Consider the following 16647-nt stretch of genomic DNA (forward strand, 5'->3'; position numbering starts at 1 on the left):
CATGGGCAAATTTGTTTTCAAATATTACTACCAATGTTACTACACTCAAACGTTTATTGATTTTGAAGTGCTCTGGGCCATTCTGAGGTTATGAAATGTTGTATAGAAATGCATGTAGTTTCACAATGTCTTCCTTCCATATGCACTCCAATATATTATATCATAGAACCCCTACAATGTGGAAAACAGGCTCTTCAGCCCAACGAGTACACACTGACCGTTCAAAAAGTTACGCACCCAGACCTATTCCCCTACCCCATATTTACCTCTGACTAATGCACCTGACCTACACATCCCTGAACACTCTGGGCAATTTAGCATGACCAATATACCTATCCTGCACGTCTTTGGATGGTGGGAGGAAACCAGAGCACCCAGAGGAAATCCATGCAGACACTGGGAGAATGTGCAAACTCCACACAGACAGCCACCCGAGGCTGGAATTGAACCCAGGTCCCCGCCGCTGTGAGGCTGCAGTGCTAACCACTGAACCACAATGCTGCCCATTATTGGAGTCTGAACTAATACCAATAAAATACTGCGTAATAGTTCCTCTTCTGATGGAACACAAGCTAACAAACGTAACACATGTAGAATATATCACAATGTTGATATCTCAGCAATTAAACTTTTAGGATCAGAGAGAATGGCAGAGGGTGCATGGGGTGGGGAGGGGGGTGGTGAGGGGACAGAGAGGGAACAGTGAGGGGGGAGAATGCACTCTAAGGCTAAAGGCAAACATTTGATCATGAAGACAGTGATGGCCAGACGTGAGCCCACTTAGACAAATGAGTAAAGTGGGCAAGTCGGACTTGTTACAATTTAGGAACATGGTAGCAGGATCCTAAACAAAATCCTTGCAGCTTAAGTCACTGTTTTAATTGAAAGTATTAAATGCACCTTGCTGCTAAAGTTCAGCACCAGCAGTCTGGTTGAGAGAAGTTAATGCAACATACTCCAAACTCAATTTGTGCTTGGTGGGCCATGAGTCAATACCATACTGGACAGAAGCATTAAGTCAGTCAGCTATATATATAAATTTCCAGATGGAATGGAGTAAACAGCTACAACTTCACTTTCAGACAACAACACAGACATGGGTTTCCAGACTAAGTTTTACTTGCATTTCGCTTTGAGGCTCAGTCAAGAAGAAAGTGCAATGTAAGCACTAATTAAAAAACTGGAGTCAATACAATCTCAATATTACCTACAACACATTGCAGCCAAACCAAACAGAAGGCAAACAGGGAGAAAGAACTTAAAAAACCTCTCGCAACATATCTCTCTTTTCAGTAATGTTCAAGAATAATGCTGTCAAGTGACTGTTTGAACTGAAAAATAGTTAAATTGAAAAATTGGCTGCAGAATATGATTTACTAGAGAGGTAGAAGGGATTAGTCTAAAATTCTGAATGGAATTGTATGTAGAGGTAGGCATAAAAGAATTGGCACCAATTTGAAGACAACAGCTAGAATTGCTCCGATTTTGGACTGCATCCAAATTTCCAGCATATATCCACTTAGCAATCCCACTTTAGGTTTATTTTTCAACTTTGAAGAACGACAGACATTATGATTTTTACATACCACCAAAAGGAATTTTTTTTTAGTAAAACACCTGCTGTACCTGTTGATAGTCCCAATACTTTTATTGCAATAGACAAGCTTTGAAGGCCCTGTTTATGCAGGACGGTCAGATGATATTTTCAGCATTTCTAACACTTGGCCTCAGCTCTGAAGCCACAACACAGTTTCCTTATATTCTGTTACTCCTCTCCAGGAAAATGGGCTATTCTTCATGTGGTGACATTATTTGACCACCTAATCAGGCTATGGAAGTGGAATGCAATCTTCTCTTCACCCAGCATCCACGTGCTTATGACATAACACAAAACAAGCCCATGCTGGCGGCTCTGCCTCGCACATGTCTCTTTTCCATGCCACACTCCAAACATTCCTGTTATTCATCTCATCTACTTCATGTATGGAGTTTCATATTTTCATCGCACTCAGGCTAGTTTTTCCTCAGATCCCTATTCACAGTGTTAGTGACGGTCTTGATGTGATAGAAATCAGGTAGATACAGTACAGATTACTAGGATGAGGACCTGGAGTTCCGCTTCATTTTTCTCTTGAGGGTTTTAAGGCCAAACACAACCCCACCCCGATCAGATCTGAAAATCTGTGACAAGCACAAATCTATATTGTTTGACTCTAGTTTGACTCAACTGGCAACTCTGCTTCAAGAACTGAACCACCAATAACCAAAGCCAACATTCCAAAGGTATTATGAAGGACTGTTATAGTGATGGCACAATGGTCAGCACTGCTGCCTCTCAGTGCCAGGGACCCGGGTTCGATTCCTGCCTCAGGCAATTTGTGGAGGTTGCACATTCTCCCAGTGTCTGCTTGGACTTCCTCTGGATGCTCCAGTTTCCTCCCACAATCCAAAGGTGTGCTGGTTAGGTGAACTGGCTTTGCTAAATTGCCCACAGTGTTCAGGGATGTGTAGGTTAGTTGCATTAGTCAGGGGTAAATGTAGAGGAATGAGTCTGGGTGGGTTAGTGGAGGGTTGGTGTGGATTTGTTGGGCCTAATGGCCTGTTTCCACACTGTAGGGATTCTATGATCTATGATACATTTCTTGTTGATTTTAAAGCATGGTCTTGTCTTTTTGTTGGGGAACAAGTAGAGTTCATGCCACTATTCGCAGATTAGGGCATTCTCCAGGTATCTTCGTCATTATTGTGCCATCAACAAACACCGACAGAACAGATCGATTGTTCTAGTCATTACATAATTATCTGCAGGAGCTTGCTGTATACAAATTTGCTGTTGCATTTCCTCCATTATCATTGCGACTACACTTAAAACCCTAATGTAACAATAAGGTGGAAGGAAGTTATTTTGCAATGATACTGAAGAATCTTAAACACAAGGAAGATGCAGTCACTTTTGTTGTTACACAATGAGTAATCCAAAAGTCTTACCTCATAATATGAAAACAATATATTGCAAATGATGGAAACCTGATCTACAAGGTTAACTATATCTGTCTCCACAAATGCTGCCTGGCTGAGTTTTTCCAGTATGTCCACATCATGAATGCTTGATGCAATTTGGATTAAGTTTGGTTAATTAACATCTTTTAAGGAAGGAAAGACAACATCCTTGTCCTGTCTGACCTATTCATGACTCCAATCCTACAACGTGACTGACAGTATTTAAGAGTAAATCTGAAATGAACCAGCAAACCTCTCAGTTGTACCAAATCTCTACACTCAGTAGGTGACAGCAACAGCACACTATCACTACTTCAGGAATGAGAGAGATGGGCAATGAGAACATGCTGAGAATCATCTTTGTCAAAATAAATCAGATTCCTGAGGAGCTTGGAGGCAATTTCTTGTGAGCTCTTATCAACACACGGGAATATTCAGATTTGACCACTCACAGCACACGGCATTTTATGTCATTCCAAGGAAGAAAATCTACAAGCATTAATTTAGAGCCTGTTGAAAGATAAGAAACTATTGATGATAATTACAGTCTATATATAGTATATGACACATACCAGGTAGAACAAAACAGTCATGCATAGATACACCTAGCTAATAGCTACATATTTATTAATATGTTAATTCATAGTTTGTAAAGGAATGGCAGCTATAATCAAGGTTAAAACTTTAACCTGAAGGCATCATTGGGATGCTCATCTCAAGCTTTCCAGCTCCTTTATCGTTTTCAATTCAACATGGGTGGTGAACAGCAAATATCGTACTATACTTAATGGCTACAGCCTGCAAAGCATTTTTCAAACTTCAGCAATTTTTAGCCACTTGGGTAATAAGTGTCAAATCCAGAGAGGCTCTCATTAAAAATTAAACTGGATATTGCTTCTTTGATTGGAATATATTCATATCTGTGCATGACAATTTCACTTCTTGCCTTCTCTTTCCCCCATCCAGTGGAAATCCAATCGCAACTGATTTTGCACCTCTAGTCATTCAAATACAACAAACAAATGAAACTGGTTGCTTTTTTAATGTTTAAACAAATCACTATTTGCAGAACATGGGCTTTGCTGACAAGGCTACAGTTATTAGCCAATCTTGGTGACCAAAGATGATAGGTCACTTTCTTCAACTATTACAGTCCTAGCAGCAACAGAGTCCCATGACTGTGTGAAGAGAGAGTTCCAGGCACTCTGACCTAATGGCTATGAAGAAAGGACAATACTTACTTAAGTCAAGATGGTGTAAAACCTAGTAGGTTGTTGTTTATTTTTCTTGGGTGAAATTTTTCTTCAAATGGGTACAAAATCCAGAGTTAAAGAACTTGAAAAATAAACCTGGTATATATTTCATGACTGCAGAGTTTACTGAAGTTGGTATATTAACAGCTTGCAATTCTTCTGAAACCTTTACCAATAATTCCATTCCTTTCTAGCCACCATCTTATGGTACACAAGTCTGTTTATAAACCCTTTTAACCTATTTAATCAAGAACCAAGCTCCGAATTTTGCAAGCTCAATAATACAAAGACCATATATCTCCAACTCTGGAGCACAGCCCCTCTGATCCTGATCTAGCCAATCTGCTGCCTCAACTGATTCATGATTTTCTTACCTCCAATCAAGATTACTTCAACATTTGCCTTGCTGGCTTTTTACTTTCACTGTGTAAACCGAAGATCATCTGAAACTCTGCTTTGTATATCCTAATCTATACGAAGTTGTGTTCCTCCATGACGGAGATGATCACCGTACTTCAGCCTCATGAACAGCTAATCTAGAACACCAAATTTTTAAATTCTCACCCTCATGTTGAAATTTTTCCACAGGTTCACACACACACACACAACTTCTAGCTCTAAAATCTAACTTTGCCTTGCCATTTGACCCTCCAAGACACCTGTAGCTCTCAATATCATGACACTTGCTCATCCTCTACTCCCTTTGCAGCCATCCAGATCTGAAGCTCCAAACTTCACTCCCCAAGACTCTCCACCTCATTTCTAAGATGGCCTTGAAAAGTTATCATTTAGGCCAAGATTTTAGTCACCCATCTCAATAGCTCCAAGTAATTACACTTTCAAAGTATTTCATAGCTATAAAGCACTCTATGACCTCCTAACATCATGAAAAGGTACTACAGAAATGCAAGCTTGTTATTTATTATAGGTATTCTTGCTGGCCAACAAATCTGATATTTAAGTCAGTGGTACGGATTGAATTGATTTTGTTACCAAGTTTTCCAAGACAGTTAACAAGCAAAATTTGAAACTCAAATACAGAAATATTAGCACAGGATGATTTGCCCAAACAGTTAAGTTTGATAAAGTGTCTCAAAAAAGTAAAAAAGGGATAGAGGTGAGAGAGAATTCAAAAATTTCGGTCCAAGATAGCTGGAGATTATAGCTGCCCAGTGTGTGGCAATAAAGTCAGAATCACACTTGGGACTAGAATTTGCTGAGTGCAAAGATTTTAGGATTACAGGGCTACAGGAAGCTCCAGATATAGGGAGGACTGAAGTTATAATGAGATTTGAACATGTGGATAACAACTTTAAAATGGAGGTCTTGAGGGACCCAAAACCAATACAGGTCAGCGACAAGTGATCACAGTGTCAATAGAATTTGGAAGAATTCAGGTTCTGCACCTAAAAAAGTTCAATGTCTGGAATTCTGCGGTGAGTAACTCACTTCCAGTCTCCCCCAAAGGCTGTCCACCATCCAAAAGGCACAAGTTATGAGTCTGATGGAATACTATCCATAACATCAGCTCCAAAATCACACAAGAACCTCAACACTATTCAAGACAAAGCAGACCTTTTCATCAGCACCTTCAACATTCACTTCCGCTACCACTGGCACACAGTTACAGTGTGTACCATCTACAAGACATACTCCAATAACTCAATCCAGGCTCCTTCAACAGCACCTTCCAAACTGATGAGTCCTAGCACCAAGGAAGAGAATGTTGCTGTTCCTTCACCACAGCTAAATCAAAATCCTGGAATCCATTCTATCTGCAACGTGGGTGTGCTGCACGAGGTGGGCTGCGATAGTTGAAAAATAAAACCAACTCACCACCAGGTCCTCAAGAATAGTTTAGAATGGGCAGTAAATGCAGGTCTGGCCACTGACATGCCAAATCTCATGAAAGAATTTTAAAAAGCAGTGGCAATGGCAGCATCGGAATAGTTGCAATTATTAAGGCAAAGTTTAGGTCAGAAATTCTAAAGTAAAAAAGCTAATGTGGGGCAGAGATGGGCAATATTATGGATGTAAAAGTAGGTGCTCATGGTGATAAAGTGGACATGTTGCTTGATGCTGGTGTGTTAATAAGAACAGCAAGGTTATGAACAATCTGCTTCATTCTCAGACAGTGACAAAAGGTGAGGGATGGAGTAGATTGCCTCAGAATGGATGTTATGGCATCAACTAAAGACAACTGCTTTGGTCTTTGCAACATGTAACTGAAGAAAATTTTGTCTCATCAGGACTTAATGTCAGACAAGTGCTTAATGAATCAGTGGAATGAAATGGCCGAGAGAGATGATGAGGAAGAATTAAGTGTTGTCAGTGTACAATGGAAACTTGTGCTCTGTTTTTAGATGATGGAATTGAGCAGCAATATCATATTGACAAATAGAGGAACAAGGGAATACATACTTAAGGGAGGGGAAGCAGATTCCAGAAATCAGGAAGAGAAGCCATTACGTTTAATTGTCTGTTGATAACTGACGTGGTAGGAATGGAACCAGGCAATGACCACCCAACCCAACAGGAAAATTGAGGAGAAGCACTCAAGGAGGATGTGTGGTCAACCATTAAAAGCTTTATCACTGCCACAATCCTTTGGATGTCATTCATTATGGTTTAATGCTGTGATATGGCAGAACCCAATATCAAGTTTTAAACAGGGTTAGAGTTGCAAACAAGATAAGTCACTGATTGAGGAAATGTCAACCCATTGAAGGATTTGAAGTGAAAGGAAGTTTGGCGATCAAAGTACATGAAGGATGGGTTTACTGCAGAGCAGGAATGAAGACAGCAGGAAAGCAAATGAAGAGAACAACCAATTAGAAATATCAACTAACATGGGAGCCAGAAAGTAATGTTGAATGATTAGCAGATTGATATACAAAACAACAGACAGATCTCACAAAGAAGAAGAGCTCAAAAGGGCAGAAGGAAGAAATTTGAGAAAGATGCAAGGTCATGTTAGGATAGACGTGATGTCTGGCTTGGTGCGCTAAAGGAAAAAAGTCAGTTAAGCACAGATTAGGACAGATCTTAAGGTGGGTCTTAAAGCAAGATTTAACTAGGGAATTCCAGAGCTAAGAACCAAGGAACTAAAGGCAAGATTGCTAAGGGTGAACTAATATAAAAAGACCGGGGTGGGGGTGGGGGGGGGGGGGGTGGAGAGCGTCTGCACAGGAGTCCAGAACTGAAAGAGCAGTGTAATCTCAGTAGGTTGTGGATGGTGACAGAAATCATCACACAGCAGGCAGAAGGCTGCTAGTCATTTGGGAAATGCAATGGGTCAAACTACACGTGACAATATTTAACATTATTGGACAATATTTTAACTTCATGTTCAGTATTATGCGCAGTGTTACAATAGTCTCCTACAAATATGAACAGGCTGGGGTTCTTTTCACTAGGGATGACCTGATAAGAAAGAACACCCTGTACTATACTGACCTGATCTGACAATACCAAAAAAGGGACTGTACAGTTCGCTGAACTATGTGCCTATTGAACAGGGCTGTTGTCAAAATCATTTGGATGAAGTGAGCTCAAAATCAATTTCATGGCGATGACAAACCCTGTCATACAGCATGGAAACAGACCCTTCAGTCCAACTTAACCATGTTGACCGAGTGTCCCTAAACTAGTCTCATTTGGCCCATACCCCTCTACACCTTTCCTATTCAGGTACCTGTCCAAATGGCTTTTAAATGCTGTAACTACCTGCATCTACCATTTTCTTTGCCAGTTCATTCCATACATACACCATCCTGTGTGTAAAAGTTGCCCCTCGAGCCCCTTCTAAGCTTTTCTCCTCTCATCTTATAATTATGCCTCCAGTTTTGTACTCCCCTACCCTAGGGAAAACAGCTTTGCTACTTCATTTTGTCAGTAATTCCTTTTGGAAAATGTTAGCCTCATGATTAATAGTCAAAGCTGCTTTCAAAATGGAAATGGAAGAAATGATAAAGTCTAATTGCATAACCGAATTGACTGGACGCCCAAACAAGACCAAATATCAGTTCTTAAGTTTTAGATTTGAGGATAACTAAGAAAAAATATTAAAGGTGGAAGATCCAAACCTAGGCAAACAAATCATTTAAAAAATTTAAAATGGATCACAGGGTGAAATCTTATGATTTATTTGGCTCAGTACAAGTCACGTGGAATTTGTTGGAGGGGTTTCTGCAGTGAGGCCAAGTGAGTTTACTTACTGAATCTTACCAAACGTTCCACATTAATTGCCATTCCCACTCCTTTGGCATGTATTCGTGGGATTTCCATCCTATTTTTATACATGCAGTTCCTGAAGTGACTCACTGCTTACCAGATATTCCAAAATTGACTGGTATCCTTCATGCAGATACCATTATTAAAAAGGTCAGTGTGTGCCTGGACAAACACAATCACTCTGGAGCTGCCCTGTATGGTTATTTGCCCTGGGTATGATGGTAAGTTCAAATCGACACCCGACTTTTCAGTCAGGATCCTGGAGCTCCTACTGGACAGGGTGTTGCACAGGTGGTAAAAGTGGCTTGCCTTTATTAGTCATGACACGGATTATAAAAGTTGGCAAGTCATGTTGCAACTGTAGAAGACTTCAGTTGGACCACATTTGAACAATTGTGTGCAGTTCTGGCCATCACACCATAGGAAGAATGTGGACACTTTGGAAATGGTGCAAAAGATGTTTACTACCATGTTGCCAAGATTGCAGTATATTAGCTCTATGGAGAGGTTGGACAAACTTGGATTGTTCTCGCTACAGCATCGGAGGTTGAGTGGCCACATGATACAAGAATATATAATTATGAAAGACATGGATAGGATGGATAGTCAATGTCTTTTTCCCAGGGTGGAAATGTCAAATACTAGGAGACATAGGTTTAAGGTAGAGGAGGAACATTTAAAGAAAACATGCAAGGCAATTTCTTTTTTTAAACACAGAGGTGCCTGGAAAATGCTGTCAGCCAACACTACGTTGAGATTGAATTTTAGTTCAACAGTTAATCATCAATTTTACCATACAGGGATTTGGAATCAGAAGTGACCTGCTGCTCGCGTGGGTAGGCACCTGGCTGGGGTTTTTGGGACTATGGCTGCAGGGCCTCCTACCTGGAGTAGTTCATGTTTTCATTTGGTCAACCTGCACACAGATAGGTTATCTGACTGGTAAAAGGGTCACAAAGTGTCACCTGTGGTGTACTGCATGGATAACCACAGAAGACCTACACAAAGAAAATTCAACTTACACACATTCTAAGTGCTGCAAATGGCATTCCACAACTGTGAACACTAGGCCGACCCTCCAGGTCAACAGGAGAGTGCAGTTTTTCTGAATGCTACTGGAGGTCTGTATTGTGATAAACAAGCTCTGGATCATGGTAGACATCGTTCAACCTGTCAATCCTGTTCCAATATTCAATCAGCTGATCTACCTACTTGAGACCCTTTCACACCTATGTTTTTTTTCAAAATTGTAATCAATATCTTCAATTTTTCACCCAACCCTCAAAACGTTCTTTGAAGAATTTCAGATTTCTACTACATTGTTTGACTGGTGCTAATTTGTTTCTATTTTGAGGTGATGTTGTTGGAGGGATAAGTATTGGACAGGTTAGTAGAAAAGACTGCCCCTATTCCTTCTCAAAATAATACTTCTGAATCTTCCACATCCTCCTGAGCGCGCAGCTGGAGCCTGAGTTTATGTCTCATCAAAAACACAGCAGATCAGACAATGCAGGAATTCAAGAACCACACTGGAGTTATCAGCCTAGATTTTGAACAGCAGCATGGAAACTCCATGTCCTGACCAGCATTTAGCCCTCAAATGTCACCTGAAAGCTGATCAACTGGAACTGGTGAGCACAGAATACCAAGGGCAATGATGTTATAGTGGGACTGTATACAAGATTCTGGTTAGGCCACAACTGGAGTACTGCCTGCAGTTCAGATCGCCATATTATAAAAAGGGTGTGGCCACACTGAAGGTTTGCAGAGGAGACTTACCAGGATTCTGCCTAGGTTTACAAAGTGGATTTTTAAAAAACTTTTTTAAAGTGGATTTTTATCTTGTAAAAATGTTGAGAGGGGGTTGAAGAGGAATGTTTTTACCCAGAAGGTAGTGGGAGGCTAGAACTCACTGCCTTAAAGACTGAATGAATCAGAAACTCAAAATTTAAGCAGCATGGAACAAAATTCTCTTTTGTCTGTCACAGACACCTTTAGACAAATGACCTCATTCTGCACTGTAAATGGAGTATTATCACATAGCTGCTTGCAAAAGATTGCTGGGCACAAATTACAGCTGCATTTCCTATGTTACAAATGATTAAGGTTTGAAGTAACTAACTGTAAAGGGTTTATGTATGTTGAGACAAAGACACTATAATCGCTGCACATTTTTCTTCAAGATACTATGAATGGTTATTGCAAGATGTATTTGACATTTTGAAGTACTAAGGTTACTTTTTGCTTTCAAAGAGCGATTCAAGTTTCTTGATTAGAAAAAGCATGTGCAATATTTACTTACCACAACATAGACAGGTTTGTCATAGGGCTCCCCTACAGGGAGCCAACCGTTCGTGGCTCTTCGTCTGCTGATTCTCTGTTGCTTGCTCTCCACATGTCCTGCACCCACTTTACTTTGCTGAGCTGGCGAACTGGCTGTGCTGCGGAGGTTGGATTTAGAGCTATTGGGAGGTTTGGAGCTCTGAGGACACTCCTTACTCAGTTTCAGCACAGACAAGGTTTGAGGTCGAGATGTTGTTGGTGTGTCCAAACCAGGGCGCTGCAGATGAGGAACAGGCTCAGCAGCAGGAGGGGCTGTGGGGACAGGGCAGCCTGAGACAGGATTTGCTGGAGACACTGGATGACCTGTAACTGGGATGGTTACACTGAGCGGTTTCAAGGACCTATACACATCTGGAAAGGAAAAGGGACAAAAAGGATTAACTACCGATTCTCTCCTACCCGACTTTACTTCACCTATGCAACAGCAAATGATATGACTGCTTCTGTTTGCCCATGTTTCTAATTCTATCTTCACAATAGCACTGCCTGCTAAAGAAATGTTACATACCAACCCTCAATGTTATCTGTCACACCCTATATTCATAGAACTCAATTATACCGTTTTTAAACCTGTAATCTCAAGTTAGTTGCAAAAGGCAGACAGAACATTGTTACATAAAGACTTAATACTGCATTACAATGTTTATCACCCCTGTACTGTAAGATTAATATCTGGTAGGAGAACGCAAACCTCTTGACATCAGAAAAAAAATGTAGGAAATCAAACATACAACACAGATTTCAAGAGACAAAATCGTGCTTGACCAATTTCACAATCACTTCAATAGGTAACAAAGTAGATGCTGGTAATGTATTGGATTTCCAAGTATTTCAATGAAATTCCACATACCAAGAACAGGAGAAGATACATAATGGGAAACAAAGGTGGCAGAACGCATACTGAATCCGTCTTCATAAAAAGGATGTCCTAAGCATGTTGGAGAACACAGGGTCTGGAAGGAGATGGTGGAGCTAAAGGAAATCGGTACATGTAGGGGAAATGGATGGAATTAAAGGCTGAAAAATCCCAGAACGCTTTAATGAAGTGGGCCTAGAAAAAGAAGTTGCATGGTGGTCATCTTTCAAGATTTCATAGTCTCTGGAGCTGTTCCTATAGTTAACATTAGCTACCCTGTAAATCTACTTAGTAAAGGAAGTAAACTGAAATAGGGAATTGTAGACCCTTAGCCTGACATCCATAGTCAGTAAATGTCAGACTCCAGTATAAAAGGTGGAAAAACTATACTTGGAAAACAGTGACAGGATCAGACAGAATCGGCAGGGATTTATGCAAGGAAAGTTTGCAGATGACAAAACTAGGTGGAAGTGAGGAGAATGGTGAGGATGCAGCAAAGATTCTTGAAGAAGATCAGGGGAGGATCACACGGAGCAAAATTTGATAGATGGAATGTTAACTAGAAATACAGATGTATCTATTTTGGTATCAAAATAACAAAAACATATTCCTTTTTAAAAAGGGGGACGAGAGCGAGCCAGAGAAGTTTTGAAAAGGACTTGGATGTCCTTCTTAGTGAGTCACAAAGTTAACTGTTTGCTATACCCACATGTTGGCCTTCATTTCAGGAAGATGGGAATTAGGAGTAAAGATAGTTGCAGTAAACTATATAGACTAGGCAGAAGTGGGTACTGTAGATGCTGGAAATCAAAGTCTAGATTAGAATGGTACTGGAAAAGCACAGCAGGTCAGGCAGCATCCGAGGAGCAGGAAAATCGATGTCTCGGGCAAAAGTCTTTCCTGATGAAGGGCTTTTGCCCAAGACGTCAATTTTCCTGCTCCTTGGATGCTGCCTGACCTGCTGTGCTTTTCCAGCACCACTCTAATCTAGACTGCAACTACATAGAACCTTGTTGAGACCCCATCCAAAGTAACGTGCGCAGTTTTGGACTCCTCACCTCTGGAAAAGTATACTTATCATTGAAGGAATTCAATAAAAGTTCACCAAATTAATTTCTGTGGTGCAGACATTACGCTGCAAAGAAAGATTAAACAGACTGGACTTTTATTCTCTGGAGGTTTGAAGGAAGAGTGAATGATCGCATTCAAAAAGATGCAAAATTCTTCCAGGGCTCAACTGGGTAGATGCAGGAAAGATACATCCCCTTGCAAAAGGTGTGGATTATTTGCTTCTAGAATCAGAATAAACATCTGGTTTTTTAGTTCCGAGATGAGGAATTTCTTCAGAGGTGGAAAATCTTTTGAACTGTGCCCCAGAGAGTTATAAAGACTCAAATCATGCAGTATGCTCAAGACTAAGATCAACAGATTTTCAGATGAGAAAAATGTTGTTGAAATGGACATCGGTGATCTCACTGAATGGCAGAGTAGATTTTACGTGCTGAATGGCCTATTCCTGGTCTGATGATCCTATATACCAGATAGATAACACCATTAAAGTATGCTTTGACTGAATGGGAATTAGACCGCAGAAGTTCAGTTCTGGTCACCAATTGTCAGGAGATTACATAGCGGCATCAACCAGAATGCAAATCAAACTAACAAGGATAATACTAGTACAGGAAGGGGATATCAAGCAAGAAAGGTAGAGCACATTTCTGAAGAAAAAGAAGTTAGGCACAAGGCTTAAATGAAGCCCAAAGGGTTAGACTATCACTTTTTCAGCCATGCATTCATTTGCATTATCTTTTCTATATTTAGTAGCACATAGCAGGTTTTAATCCAGAGATTACCACCTCTAGAACCCTGTTGTGCCACCAGAATGAGTTTAACAATAGGAATCAGTTTCCAGGAACCGAACTGGCTCCTCATTAGAACACAGTGGAACACAAAGTTTCAAAGACTTGCATTTATACACCATGTTTCATAACCTCAGCAAGCGACAAAGCATTGCAAAGCCAATGAAACAATTCAAATGTTGTAATGTCAGGAATTCAATGCTCATCACCACTTTCTCAAGGGCAATTAGACAGATAACAAATGCAAGCATATCCAATGACACACATCCCATTTTTTAAAAACTTGTCTCAAAAATAGTGAAGATAAATGAATAAACCCGTCTCTTTTTGGAATGTAGTTTGAGGGATTATTGTTGGCTAGGGCAGCAGAAAGAAGTAGGGGCTTTCTTCAAATGCTAAGACACTATTACATTAATCTGAACACATCTCAAATTCTCAGACAGAATCTCTGAACTAGACAACTTCCTCTTGGACAAAGGGTCAGTGGGTGTTATAAACAAGACAATGGGGGTTACAATATTGACAAAGGCATCAAACAGCGTGATAAGGAAGGATGATATCTTAAAAAGTTCTTCCAACTTGATCATATGTAAGAATCTAAACACAAAAGCACTTTGCTGAGGTATATACAGACCTCTAAACTAATAAGGCAGAAATAAAAAGCAGAGAGCAATGGCCTTACAGTATTTTCTATTAATCCAGAAACTCAGCCAATAAATGTTCAGTTGTCCCAGGTTTGAATCCTACCACAACAGATAATGGAACTGGAATTCAATTTTTTTTAAAAATCGGAATTAAGAATCTAGTGATGACCACAAAACCGACCGTCGATCGGAACAGGCTATTTGGCTCACTACTGTATTAGAATCCCTACAGTGAGAAAACAGGATATTTGGCCCAACAAGTCCACACCGACCCTCTGAAGAGTAACCCCCCCCCCAGAACCATTTCCCTACTCTATTACTCTACATTTACCCTTGACTAGTGCACATAACCTACATATCTTTGAAAACTATGGACAATTTAGTATGGCCAATTCACCTAACCTGCACATCTTTGGATTGTGGGAGGAAACGCAAGCACTCTGAGGAAACCCACGCGCACACAGTAAAAATGTGCAAACTCCACACAGACAGACAGTCACCAGAGGCTGGAATTGAACCTGGGTCCTTGGTGCTGGGAGGCAGCAGTGCTAACCACTGAGCCACCATGTACTTTCGGGAAGGGATCTTCCATCCTCAGCTGGTTTGGCCAACATAAGACTCTAGACCCACAGCAATGTGGTTGACTCTCACTGCCCTCGGAAATGGCCTAACTGGCTATAGCATTGTATCAATTGCTATGAAGTCTCAACAAAATAACAAAACTGGACAGATTACCTGACATCAACCTAGACACCAGAAACGACAACAGCAAATACAGTCCTGTCAACCCTGCCAAAACTGCGACAGCTTTCTCAAACTAGTGAAGCAACAGTCTGACACAGTCACGCTCTCAGAATCAGACTTAACAATATCTCAGACACCACCTTTGCCATCCCTGGATATGTCCTGTCCCACTGGAACAGTCAGGAGGAATTGTTCTTGGAGTCATCAACTTTGACACTTGACCCCATGAAGTCTCAGAGCTTCAAGTTAAACATGGACAATGAAACTTTTTGCTGATCATCACAAAATGCCCTCCCTAGGCTAATGAATCAGTACTGAAAATGTATTGCTGGAAAAGCGCAGCAGGTCAGGTAGCATCCAAGTAGCAGGAGAATCGACGTTTCGGGCATGAGCCCTTCTTCGGCTCAGTCCCAAACGTCGATTCTCCTGCTCCTTGGATACTGCCTGACCTGCTGCGCTTTTCCAGCAACACATTTTCAGCTCTGATCTCCAGCATCTGCAGTCCTCACTTTCTCCTAATGAATCAGTACTCTTTCATGTTGAACTATACTTGGAGGAAGCACTGAGGCTGGGAAGAAGGGTGCAAAACATACTGGGAGGGGGATTTCAACTTCTACCATCAAAAGTCTCTTGACAGCAGCACTCGGACCCAACCAGCTCTATCACAAAAGAATATTGCTACTAGACTGAGTCTGCAGGTGTTGAGGGAACCAACGAGGGAAAAAACATACTTTACCTCATCTTTACCAATCCGCCAGCTGTAGAAGATCTGTCCATGACATTATCAGTAAGAGTGACCATTGCACAGTCCTTGCGGAGCCAAAGGCATGCCTTCACATTGAGAATACCTTCCATTGTGTTGTGTGGCGCTATCACAGCGTTAAATGAGACAGACTTCAAACAGATCTAGCAACTCAACACGGGCATCCAAGAGGCGCTAGGGCAATCACAGCAGTAGATTTGAACTTCGACATAAAACTACATTGCCTGACATTTCTCCCATTCAACCACTTCCCCATCAAGCTAGGGGATCAAACCTGATTCAATAGAGAGTGCAGGTGCAGCACCAGATAAACCAAAGATGAGATGTTAAACTGGTCAAGCTCCCAAACAGGACTACATGCATGCCAATTAGCATAAGCAACAAGTGATGCAGCCAAGTCATGCCAAAAATGGATCAGATCTAAGCTCTATAGTCCTGCCATATTCGGTCGTGAATAGTGGTGGACAATTAAACAACTGGTTGGAGGAGGCGGCTCCACAAATATAGTCATCCTAAAACAGTGGAGCATCTTAATACACTAGCTCAAAAGGCAAGGCTGAAGCATTTGCAGCAGTGTCAAGTGGATGATCCATTTCTGCCTCCTCTAGTAGACCCTAGCATCACAGACACCAGTCTTTAGCTAATTCGATTCACTCCACATGATCAATGGCTGGAGGCATTGGATATTGCAAACGCAAAGGGCTCGGACAATATTCCAGCAATAGCATTGCAGACTTATGCTGCTCCCCAACCACCCTGTTACAGTATAGCTACAACACTGGCATTTTCCCCAACAATATGGAAAATTGCCCAGCTATGCCGTATATACAAGAAGCTGAACAAATCCAATAAATTACCGACCAATGACTGCCCCATCAGTCTACTCTCGATTGTAAGTGAACTGATGGAAGGTTTCATTAACAGGACTATCAAGCAGCACCTGCACAGCAAT

General features: G+C 41.0%; 1 protein-coding gene across 1 annotated transcript in view; it reads right to left on the reverse strand.

The window, feature by feature from the left end:
* bahd1 (bromo adjacent homology domain containing 1) overlaps window positions 1–16647 on the reverse strand; it is a 74783-nt gene that overhangs the window by 15499 nt on the left and 42637 nt on the right. The window contains exon 3 of the mRNA XM_060828321.1: window positions 10789–11180. Coding sequence (XP_060684304.1) covers window positions 10789–11180 — 392 coding nt within the window. The remainder of the gene's footprint in view (window positions 1–10788; window positions 11181–16647) is intronic.

The sequence above is a fragment of the Hemiscyllium ocellatum genome, chromosome 8 (genome assembly GCF_020745735.1).
Source record: "Hemiscyllium ocellatum isolate sHemOce1 chromosome 8, sHemOce1.pat.X.cur, whole genome shotgun sequence".
Taxonomy (NCBI): domain Eukaryota; kingdom Metazoa; phylum Chordata; class Chondrichthyes; order Orectolobiformes; family Hemiscylliidae; genus Hemiscyllium; species Hemiscyllium ocellatum.